This window comes from Physeter macrocephalus, chromosome 12 (genome assembly GCF_002837175.3).
Source record: "Physeter macrocephalus isolate SW-GA chromosome 12, ASM283717v5, whole genome shotgun sequence".
Classification (NCBI taxonomy): domain Eukaryota; kingdom Metazoa; phylum Chordata; class Mammalia; order Artiodactyla; family Physeteridae; genus Physeter; species Physeter macrocephalus.
This window is the reverse complement of record NC_041225.1, coordinates 13,475,680-13,488,108: the sequence shown is the minus strand read 5'-3', so window position 1 is coordinate 13,488,108 and position 12,429 is coordinate 13,475,680. Positions and strand designations below refer to the sequence as shown.

Genomic DNA, 12,429 nt, shown 5'->3' with positions numbered 1-12,429 from the left:
AAAAAAAAAAATGGTTCTGAAGAACCTAGGGGCAGGACAGGAATAAAGATGCAGACATAGAGAATGGACTTGAGGACACGGGAAGGGGGAAGGGTAAGCTGGGACAAAGTGAGAAAGTGGCATGGACTTATAAATACTACCAAACGTAAAATAGATAGCTAGTGGGAAGCAGCCGCATAGCACAGGGAGATCAGCTCGGTGCTTTGTGACCTCCTAGAGGGGTGGGATAGGGAGGGTGGGAGGGAGACGCAAGAGGGAGGGGATATGGGGATATATGTATACATATAGCTGATTCACTTTGTTATACAGCAGAAACTAACACACCATTGTAAAGCAGTGATACTCCAATAAAGATGTTAAAAAAGAAAGAAAGAAAGAACTAACAAGGTTTGTTTATACAGGCTTCTTCAGCCAGAATTCCCTATCTCTGGCGATAAGGGTGTCCTTCATCTTTCACATGAGAGAGTTATTTCCTGCTTTCAGGAAGACAGAAAGGAGTGTCAGAGTGTCCCTCTTGCACTGGCCATTTCCTAAGTAACTGTAATTCAAAATAATCAATATGCCATTGTGACATATTTTGGGGTGGCCCACCCTGAACCCCAGCACACTCAAGGCAATAACATTTGTTATTTTTACTCTCTCCCTCCCCCCTCTCTTATCATTTAGTAGAGATAATGATTCCAAAGTAAAGCATGAATTTCCAAGGCAGGGCTGAGCTGGTAGCAGCATCTGACCCCAGGAATTGGTCTGGCTTAGCTTGGTGGGTTCACTTCCTCACCTGAGGGTGGTTGTGTGGTCTGCAGGAAGCTGTGGACTGCCTGGAAGGTAAGGTTCCCAGAGAGAGGAGAAATATTCTTTGGTTAAAGGCATATCAAGAGGTATGATCATAAACTGCAGTCTCCAGGGGAGCTAGGAAGAGTGCTTACATCTGGGTCAGGAAGGGCCTGATAAGTCTTCACACAGAATCTGTTTTCATCCCACAAGTAGTAAAGCGCTATTAAGAGTCTTAAGCAGGGCTTCCCTGGTGGCACAGTGGTTGAGAGTCCGCCTGCCAATGCAGGGGACACGGGTTCATGCCCTGGTCTGGGAAGATCCCACATGCCGCGGAGCAGGGCTTCCCTGGTGGCACAGTGGTTGAGAGTCCGCCTGCCAATGCAGGGGACACGGGTTCATGCCCTGGTCTGGGAAGATCCCACATGCCGCGGAGCAGGGCTTCCCTGGTGGCACAGTGGTTGAGAGTCCGCCTGCCAATGCAGGGGACACGGGTTCATGCCCTGGTCTGGGAAGATCCCACATGCCGCGGAGCAGGGCTTCCCTGGTGGCACAGTGGTTGAGAGTCCGCCTGCCGATGCAGGGGACATGGTCGTGCCCCGGTCCGGGAAGATCCCACATGCCGCGGAGCGGCTGGGCCCGTGAGCCGTGGCCGCTGAGCCTGCGCGTCGGAGCCTGTGCTCCACAACGGGAGAGGCCACAGTAGTGAGAGGCCCGCGTACCGCCAAAATAAAAAAAGTCTTAAGCAAATGAGGACAAGAGCATATTATTACATTCTAGAAAGTTCACTTTGGTTGCAGCATGGAGGAGAACGAAGTACAGTGTTGACAAAAATAGTGGCAAATGCCAGTTAGAGCTCTTCAGAGTCTGTACGCATGTCCATCTAGACAAGGAAACTAAGGCTCAGAAAGGTGGTGACTTGTCCAAATCAGATAGCTAGGAAGGAGGAGGGTCGGGCCGGAGTTTTCCTCACCATAGATTGACCAGACTGCAATGGTGGAACATGATAACGGGGCCCCCCATGCCCTTCTCCAGGAAGCATCTCCAGGGCCTGGAGACACATGATTGTCTAAGTTTGGTTCTTCAGGTGTCCAGCTGGGCACCCATGAAATTGACCATGATCATACACCATTCACCTGCAGTTGTCTTCACAATTCATACAGAGGAAAATTGTTTGGTGCTGTGTTTGTTAATGCTCTTAATATTGCTTCCTCATTTACCCCTTGTATATATTCAATATTATTTTTGATCAAGGGGTAAAGTAAAATTTGTTTCTTCCTAAAATTTAAATCCACTGTTTATTGGGCATTAAAGCATCAGTTAGATTATAAGCTTGTACTGAGACTTCTTAACCAGAATTGGAGGCTGAAGTTTTAATTTAAATATAAAAAATAACCATAATAACCAATAAGTCAGATGGGCTGGTGCTTTTTGCTTTTTATATGCATAATAATGGCCAATACTTACGTAATTCTTACTGTGTGCCAAAGGGCACTGCAGTTATTCCCACATTTCATCAGTACAGCAGGAGCAGGAAATCAGTACAACTAGGAAGTAGGTGTGGGTAGTCTCCTCCATAGACTGAGAAAACCCGAATTTAGAGTACTTACTGGAGCTGAACCTGGTGTGGAGCCGAGTCTGGGTATCAAGCCACAGTCAGCATCCTTCCTGCCTCTCTCATTTTTCTGTTAACCTCTCAGCGTGTCCCTGGGAAGGCTCCTTCCATCAGTTATCCCAATTCACGGAGTAGAAAGTTTAGGGACCCTAGTAAAAGGAGCTGGGCCTGGAACCTGTTTCCTCTCTGGCCTTGGCTCTGCTATGCTTTAACTTAATTAGAGTAACTTGTATGTGAATTGCATCCTTGATAATTATCAGAGATTAAAAGCCCAGTCTCTGGCCTCTGAACCCCAGGCTCATCTACATTTGCCTGGAGGGGCTAGACCCTGGGGAAGGGGCTTGCCCACTTCACCTGGTTGTTTGGGGCAAAGTTGGCAGACATTCTGCAGGTCTATAGAATTTTTTTGCTTAAATTTGCTTGATAGGAAGATTAATATATCTTAAGCCCATAGGAGGTACAGACCCTGTACAACATGCTCTTACATGTAATTTCAATCAACACTTCCCCCTGTTAAAGCAGATTCCCTAAGGCATGCTTGGCTTTGTGTTTGATTTTAACTGTGGTGAAATACACATAACATAAAATATACCATCCTAACCATTTTTCTTTTTTTTTTTTTTTTCTTTTTTTTTTTTTTTTGCGGTACGCGGGCCTCTTACTGTTGTGGCCTCTCCCCTTGCGGAGCACAGGCTCCGGACGCGCAGGCTCAGCAGCCATGGCTCGCGGGCCTAGCCGCGCCGTGGCATGTGGGATCTTCCCGGACCGGGGCATGAACCCGTGTCCCCTGCATCGGTAGGCGGACTCCCAACCACTGCGCCACCAGGGAAGCCCCATCCTAACCATGTTTAAGTGTACAGTTCAGGGACATTCAGTACATTCACACTGTTGTGCAACCGTCACCACCATCCATCTCCAGAACTTTTTCGCCTTGCAAAACCATAACTCTGTACCCATTAAACAACAGCCCTCCATCCCCCGTGCCCCCTCCTGCTTCTGGCAGCCACCATTCTACTTTCTGTCTTTGTGAGTTTGACTTCTCTAAATACCTCATAAAAGTGGAACCATACAGGATTTGTCCTCATGTGACTGGCTTATTTCACTTAGCATAATATAGAATTTTAAATGTTTCTCTTAAATTGGCTTAATTCCAGAAACTTGGTATGAAAGTGCATCTAGTTCACAAGGCATGATTGGGCAACCAGACTTGCAAGAAACGTGGTGAGAGAGAGAAGCATGTGTTCTTTCTTTTTTGAAGGCAAAAATCATTGCAACAGATCAGTTGGATTTGACTTTAGTTTTTTTAAACTAATAAGCTTTCATTTTTAGAGCAGTTTTAGGTTTATAGAAAAATTGGGCAGGGACTTCCCTGGCAGTCCAGTAATTAAGACTCGGGGCGGGCTTCCCTGGTGGCGCAGTGATTGAGAATCCGCCTGCCGATGCAGGGGACGCGGGTTCGTGCCCCGGTCCGGGAAGATCCCACGTGCCGTGGAGCGGCTGGGCCCGTGAGCCATGGCCGCTGAGCCTGCGCGTCCGGAACCTGTGCTCCGCAACGGGAGAGGCCACAACAGCGAGAGGCCCGCGTACCGCAAAAAAAAAAAAAAAAAAAAGACTCGGGGCTTCCACTGCAGGGGGCATGATGGGTTTGACCCCTGGCCAGGGAACTAAGATCCCGTATGCCTTGCAGCTCAGCTGGAAAAAAAAAAAAAAAAAAAATTGGGCAGAAAGTAGAGCGTTCCCATATGCCCCCTCCCCTCGCACAGTCTCCCCTATTAACATCTTTCATGGGTGTGGTACATTTTTTATAATTGATGAACCCGAAGTGTTACATTATTAACTGAAACTCATAGGTTACATTAGGGTTCACCTTGTGTTGTATGTTCTGTGGGTTTTGACAAATGCATAATGCCCTGTGTCCACCTCGGGGCTTCCACTGCAGGGGGCATGATGGGTTTGACCCCTGGCCAGGGAACTAAGATCCCGTATGCCTTGCAGCTCAGCTGAAAAAAAAAAAAAAAAAAAATTGGGCAGAAAGTAGAGGGTTCCCATATGCCCCCTCCCCTCGCACAGTCTCCCCTATTAACATTTTGCATGGGTGTGGTACATTTTTTATAATTGATGAACCCGCAGTGTTACATTATTAACTGAAACTCATAGGTTACATTAGGGTTCACCTTGTGTTGTATGTTCTGTGGGTTTTGACAAATGCATAATGCCCTGTGTCCACCATTCTAGGGTCATACAGAAGTTTCACCTTCCTAAAATCCCCATACGCCATCTATTTATCCCTCCCCCCACTAGTCTCTGACAACCACTCATCTGTTTACTGTTGCTATCATTTTGCCTTTTCCCGATTTTACTTTTAAAGAACAAAATTGCTATTGCCCCCTCCCCTTCTCTGAGTAAATAACCCGTGCCTAACATTTTCTGTCTTTTCTTTTAGTGGACAACTTTTCGCAGCGAGAGATTGAGGAGTTTCTCCGTGAGGCTGCGTGCATGAAAGACTTCAACCACCCAAACGTCATCCGACTCCTAGGTACTCAGAGAAACATAGGACTGGGTGGCCGGAGGGGCTCGGCTGATCCACTCTGGGCCACAGGAAAAATCTCTGGGGCAGATAAATTTTACACTTTGTATAACTCCAGAGCAATTTATAACATCGGGTTTTTCGGGAATTCCCTGGCGGTCCAGTGGTTAGGACTGGGCGCTTCCACTGCAGGGGGCCCGAGTTCGATCCCCGGTCAGGGAACTAAGATCCTGCAAGCCACACAGTGCGGCAAAAAATAAAATAAAATAATATAAAAATAAGGGAGTTTTCACCCAAAAGACTTCTTATGGTTATATTTTCTGAGGCTGGTCGTAAAAATAGGCCTGCATTTTCCTGGACATCAGTGGGCTCAGGAATGTTTAGTGTCCCCAGAGTTCTAGGTGATTGTGGATTAAAACAGCCCCCGGTTACCCCAGTTACAAGACATGAAAGCTGGTTATGCTATAATTTGTATTGATTTAGTTTATCCGTGAATCAAAAGCTAGTGGAATAAAGCTGTAAAAGTAGACCAATTCCATAAATCATCTTTGAGAAACAATTTATTGGCATACTTCAAGTACTGATTTCTTGGGATCTACACTGACAATTTCATGGCACTCGATTCAAGTGATTTGAGTCAGTGATTTAATAGGCAGAATTTGGTTTTGTGGCACTGTTTGCTAAAAAATACAAAATGGAGAGCCCGTATCAAGTGGTTGCTGTGTGATACTATTCCAGGAGGGAAGAGCGACCTAGAAATAATTGAATATTGTGCTGACTTTTTTTTTTTTTTTTTTTTTTTTTTTTTTTGCTGTCCTGTGACTTGATAAATGCTAAATTCTTTTGGGAACTTTCAAAGTTTGATTATGATGGCCACTGCAGAGAGATGGGAAAACTAATGTTTGGAGACAATGTTATGTCAGAGAAACTACTGTTGCTCATTTGTAACTATTGACTTCAGCAGACTCTGAGAACAATGGCGCTTTGTAATTGCACCACCATATGTGCAAGAGCATTGTAAGCTTGATCTCAGGTGACAGACGGGCTCTGATTCTAGCATCCATGACAAGTGATGTTTTTTTCCCCATGTCTGTGTTAACATGTAGAGATGTGAATTTCACCTACTGGCCCTCAGAATTCTTCCAATAGTTTTAAAAAAGCATTTGGTTGCAGGGGACTTCTTCATACGATTTAAGTATTTAACCATCACATGAAACTAGTTTGCCCTTGAATTCTGCTGCAGTCACTACCCCTCGCTTAGACTCAGTATAACAAAAACGCCATGGGTTTATAGATGGCTGTACTTGGTATCAATTAATTTTTGAGATCTTTCACGCAAAGATTGGCACTAGTCTGAAAGAAAAAGAAATACCAAGAAGTGGACCCAGTGTGTGTTCCATATTCTAGAATACAGCGTGTGAGTCGTGAGGGTTTTGTTTTGTTTTGTTTTGTTTTAACCGTTAACTTGAGAGCACATGTTTTCAATTTGGCCAGTGCTCCTGTAGTGCTTTTTCTGGTCACTGGTAACAAGGGCTCTTTGTAACTTACTCTCTGTTTTTAATTCCAGGTGTGTGTATAGAAATTAGCCCTCAAGGCATCCCCAGGCCCATGGTGATTTTACCCTTCATGAAATACGGGGATCTGCACACCTATTTACTCTATTCCCGATTGGAGACAGGACCAAAGGTAATCAGTCACCCAGTTGCATGGCCTCTGAACAGTGCTTGGGGCTCCCGTGACAGGGCCTGGACAACACCAGCGTCTAACCTAGAAAATGAAGGAGGGAAGGAGGGGACCTTGGCCTCTGTTCAGTGCTCACTGTGCACCCTGGGGGTTGAAATGTGGTCCTCATAGCCGGCCTGCCCATAGATTTCATTATTCCTGTTTTATGTGAGGGAGAAGCAGGCTGGGAGTGGAACAGAGTGGGCCCCTCTTGCTGTCAGAGTGGTCTCTTTCCTTGAAAGTCTCCTCTTTTTAGATTGTTCACTCTGAAATTACTGAGTGCCAGAGCCATCTCAGTTTTCAGGGAGAAGTTGCATTGAGTTGTTTTTCAGAGACCCTGAGGGGGAATTGGCTCCATCCATGTTTCTCTTTATCCTGAGCCGCTCTGTCCTCAGAATCAGAAAGTGTGTTAGGAATTGGTGGGCCAGCCTGCCTGCCTTCCACGGTGCCCCTGAGAAGAGCACTGACCCCCAGGGCCCCACAGGGCAAACCCTGCCCTGAAGCCCCACAGTGCAGAGACACCAAATGGAAATGAGCTCTTAGACTGAAACACCTCGCCCACTGGTCACAGGTGGTGGAAAGAGTTGTGATGAGATAGTAGTAATAAGATGTTGCCTGGGGGGCTTCATGGGGAAGGTCCTCATCCCAAGAGACAGGTGAACCTGTAGGAACAGCCATTTATTTATAATATGGCAAGGCAGTTGAAAAAAAAAACATAAAACTTGAGACCCAGTTTAGGGGGAACATTTTCTGGAGCCTTCTTCCCTGTGTCTTGCTGCCCCTGTTGGTAGTTTAGGCCTGTGTGTTATGAACAGGCCAGGAGATTTTTGGTTTCCTTTTTCTTGTACTTGTTCTCTTCTTTCCAGGGACGGTGTAAGGGACCTAAACGGGAAAGTGAGCCCCTTCCTTTATTTAGCTACCCCCATGGTCCTGTGCTCACACCTATTTTGTTCATGGCTTCTTTAAGTCTTTCACCAGCACAAACACTAACCAGAGACAGGAAATTGTAGCCACATCACAGAGCTATTACAAAGTCACTGGGTCTCCTCCAAAGAGGTGAAGGGCCTAGTCCAAAGTAGGGGACTCCGCATGGCTGAGTGCTTTCCTTCTCTTCCCCGTCCCCCAAGAAACAGACAGTAACATTATCAGAAGCCTGGAGAAGAAGAAAAAATTACCCATAATTCCCAACATTGGCATCCTCGGACATTCACATCGCAACCGTTTATTCCACATCTGTGTGTTTCACAGGCTGGGGCTCAGTATGTACACATCTGTCTGTAGGCCAACAACAGGGGCTAACATCTCTCAAATGTTTGGCAGAGGCCAGCCTGTGTTTCGCATATATCAATGGCACAGCCACCGTAATAATTAGTTAGTAATAGAATCTCAGGTGAGGAAACTGAGGCACAGATCAGCAGTGGTGAAGGCAGAACTGGCTGCAGACCCCATGCCTTTAGTTCTTCTCCGCCCCATCCCATGGGTGCCCCTGCCCGACAGGGCAGCCTCCAGACAGATGTCTGTGAATGGCTGTATAGCATCCTCTTGAATGGATTTTGCTTCATGTTGATGAGTGATTTTGCCTACATTTAATTTCCTGGTATATGGTATGATTTTTCTAATAATTTGCAGGGGGGGATTTCATATTTCACAAGAGTGATTTCTGTAGTAAAAAAAATAAAAATACACAGGTTTGTTTGATGACCAACAATCATCCATCTTGTGAAGCTTAACTCTCCTCCCTTTTTTGGACCCCTGCGCAAGTGTAGTGAGCCTCAGATTGGATGTCTTTCTTGAATCTTTGTAGAATAGAAATAGGCCATTTATATCCTTTATAAAAATATTTTTAAATTGTCATACAGAAAAAAATGACTTTTTTGCCCCTTTTTGGTTTATAGTTATATAAATTTTAATGCACGTATAGATTCATATACTACCATTACAATCAGGATACAGAACAATTCCATCACCCCAAACTCCTCCTCCTGCTACCCCTTCATAGTTACACCTTGCCCACATGGCTAAACCCTGGCAACCACTGATCTGTTCTCCGTCGCTATAGTTTTGTCTTTTAGAGAATGCCATATAAATGGAAATATATAGTTTGTAATTCTTTGAGACTGGCTTCCTTCACTCAGCATTATGCCTTTGGGAGCCACCCAAGTTGCATGTATCAGTAGTTCATTGCTTTTTTTATTGCTGTGTAGGCTTCTATTGTATGGCTGTATCACAGTTTGCTTTTTCCATTTGCCTGTTGAAGGACCTATGACAATTTTGAGTTGCTGTAAAAATTCACATACAGGTTTTTGAGTGAACATAACTTTTCATTTCTCTAGGCGAAATACCCACGAATGGGATGCTAGGTCATATGGAAAATGTATGTTTGTCTTTATAGTAAACTGCTAAACTACTTTCCAGAATGGCTATACCATTTTACATTTCCACCAGGAATGTATGAGAAATTCAGTTGCTCTGCATTCTTGTTAGCACTTGGTATTATCTGTAGTTTTTTGTTTTGTTTTGTTTTTAGCTGCTCTGATAGGTGTATAGTGATAGCTTATCATGAAATTTATTTGCATTTCCCTAATGATGAATGATGTTGAGCACCTTGTGTTTATTTACCATCTTTATATCCTCTTTGGTGAGTGTCTGTTAAAGTCGTTTGTTTATTTTTTAATTAGGTTGTTGGTTTTCTTGTTGAGTTTTGAGAGTTCTTTAGCTACAGTTCCTCTGTTGGATATGTGATTTGCAGAGACTTTTCTCCCAGTTTGTAGCTTGGCTTTGTATTCTCTTAACATGAGCAAAAAAATTTAAATTTTGATGAAGTATAGTTCATCAGTTTTTTCTTTTCTTTTTTTTTTTTTGCGGTACGCGGGCCTCTCACTGTTGTGGCCTCTCCCGTTGAGGAGCACAGGCTCCGGACGCGCAGGCTCAGCGGCCATGGCTCACGGGCCCAGCCGCTCCGCGGCATGTGGGATCTTCCCGGACCGGGGCACGAACCCGCGTTCCCTGCATCGGCAGGCGGACTCGCAACCACTGCGCCACCAGGGAAGCCCTCAGTTTTTTCTTTCAATGGATCATACTTTCACTGTCATTTCTAAGAACCCTTTGCCTAACTCCAGATCAAAAAGATTTTCTTCTGTGTTTTCTTCTAAAAATTTGTGGGTTTACATGTTACGTTTAAGTCTGTGACCCATTTTGAATTAATTTTTGTATAAGGTGTGAAATTTAGTTTGTTGCTTTTTTTGCACATAGATGACCAGCATCATCTGTGAAAAGACTATCCTTAATCCACTAATTGCTTTTGCACCTTTGTGAAAAATCAGTTGTACATGTGTGGGGTCTATTTCTGAGTTCTCTGTTCTGTTCCATTAAGCTATGTGCCATCCTTCGCCCCATCACACCATTGAGATTACTGTAGCTTTATTGTCTTAAAATCGGGTAATGTGATTCCTCCAAATTTATCCTACTTTTTCAGAATTGTTTTTGCTGTTCTAGTTTTGTTGCCCTTCTGTATAAATTATAGAATCAGTTTGTGTCTGCCAGAAGTACTGCTGTCATCTTATGTTCTTTTGAACAGAATAACAAGGAAACAAGTACACAGCATTTTACTGACTAATGAATAGTTTCGATTTGCAAAAATATAAAGTATATCTCCAGTGATGGAAACTCCCAGGTTTTATAAAAATTTAAAAGGAATGTTTTTAAAAGGAATGTATTTTCATATTTTGACACTTTGTAGCCACATCTAAAGCTGAAAGTCACAAAATGCATCATAGACAAACTAGAAAATCAAGCTTTTATTCAAATCTCTACTGCCTTGTCTCAGTCAGTTCCTTGGCAATAAATACCTTCTGGTCCTGCTAGAGTGGCCCAAGAATAGGTTTCAGTCATATAAATGTGCTTCTTCAGCAGGACCTGGGTGCCATTCTGTCCTCTGTGTGAATAGCACGCCTGCTCTTCCAATCCATGAACACTGGATACCTTTCCATTTATTTAGAAACTAATTTAATTCTTTCCTTCTGTAGTTCTCAGAGTATAAGTTTTGCACTTCTTGTGTTAAATTTATTCCTAAGTATTTTGTTGTTGATTCTTTTGTAGACGTTGTTTTCTTAATTTCATTTTCAGACAGTTCATTGTTAGTGTGTAGAAATGCAGTTGAGTTTTGTATGTCAATCTAGTATCCTGCAAACCTTATTGACCTCATTTATTAGTTTTACCACACAATGCTCTTTTAAATGACCTTTGGTCACAGTCTGCAAGATTAACATAGTTCTGCTTGGAAAAAAATAACACGAATGAATAAGCACCTGATATTCATTATACTTTCATGAATGTCAGCAGATTTGATATTTCTTAGCACCCAAATCCTTTCCTGGAAATTAGCATCCAGAAAATCAAATGCCCCAGATATATAGAACAGAGGCATAAGGCTTTCATGCCTGATTTACTTACATTTTTTTTAACAACTCCATTATGTAAGGGTAAAGGATAAAGCATTTTTGTTATATATACAGTCTGTGATTGACACGTGTCTTAGTTGAGAAATATAGATCATTAAAAATTCAGTGTCAGGACTTCCCTGGTGGTCCAGTGGTTAAGACTCCATGCTCCCAACTCAGGGGGCCTGGGTTTGATCCTTGGTCAGGGAACTAGATCCCGCATGCCTCAGCTAAGAGCCTGCATGCCACAGCTAAGACCCAGCACAGCCCAATAAAAAAAAAAAAAAAATTCAGTGTTTTCACGAGTACCACTTTAGAAGACTCATGTGCCATATAGAATAAACCATAAATCCAATACCTTGGGGAAGAATATATCATGCGTGGACCCATTTATGATTTCTAGGAACTTTGTGAACCCTTTTCTTTAGGGCTCTCACTGCACTAAAACATTGAATTACTACACAGAAGTCTTCATTAGTCATCATCCTCTAATCAGTTCCAACACAGCAGGTTTTCTAACACGCAGTCTGGTTTGATTTTTACAACATAGAAAAAACACATCAGGCTGTTAAAACTTACAGGAAGGCCCTAGAGAAACAAAAATGAAAATTCCCGAATACTTACTTGTGGTACTTTGATCCCACGATAAGGGGTAAAGATCATCCTACTTTCTGTCCAGAAGAAAAAAAGTCTCTTTTGAAACATTTCAAAATAAAATGATACCAGATGTGGGTGCATAATTGGGAACAGCTCCTTCTCCATGGGCTTTTTGCTGTCGAAACATTAGATCCGGGGCTTCCCTGGTGGTGCAGTGGTTGGGAGTCCACCTGACGATGTGGGGGACACGGGTTCGTGCCCCGGTCCGGGAAGATCCCACATGCTGCGGAGCGGCTGGGCCCATGAGCCATGGCCGCTGAGCCTGCGCGTCCGGAGCCTGTGCTCCGCAACGGGAGAGGCCACAACAGTGAGAGGCCCGCATACCGCAAAAAAAAACAAAAAAACATTAGATCCTCCCCCACTGAAGCCAGACCCCCTTCTTTTCCCCTCTTTGTCTCACTGCCACTCAGAAGGACACAAGGATCGCATTTGCGCTCATAACTTGTGAAAAGAATGTTATTAACTGGCCACACACACAAAAATTGTTGGCGGTATCTTTGGAAATGCATTAAGTTTATAAATTAATTTTTTAAAATACCTTTAAAGACGAGGCGAAGAAAACGTGATACTTGCCAGGAAGTTTTTGTTGGTTTTTGTTTGTTTTTCATTCTTTTTTTTTTTTTTTTTTTTTTGGCGGTATGCGGGCCTCTCGCTGTTGTGGCCTCTCCCGTTGCGGGGCACAGGCTCCGGACGCACAG

The 12,429-nt window shown here is 43.8% G+C and overlaps 1 protein-coding gene across 1 annotated transcript in view; it reads left to right on the top strand.

Annotated features, from left to right (window-relative positions):
• MERTK (MER proto-oncogene, tyrosine kinase) overlaps positions 1–12,429 on the top strand; it is a 126,525-nt gene that overhangs the window by 96,491 nt on the left and 17,605 nt on the right. Inside the window, exons 14-15 of the mRNA XM_024129837.3 lie at positions 4,830–4,922; positions 6,481–6,599. Coding sequence (XP_023985605.1) covers positions 4,830–4,922; positions 6,481–6,599 — 212 coding nt within the window. The remainder of the gene's footprint in view (positions 1–4,829; positions 4,923–6,480; positions 6,600–12,429) is intronic.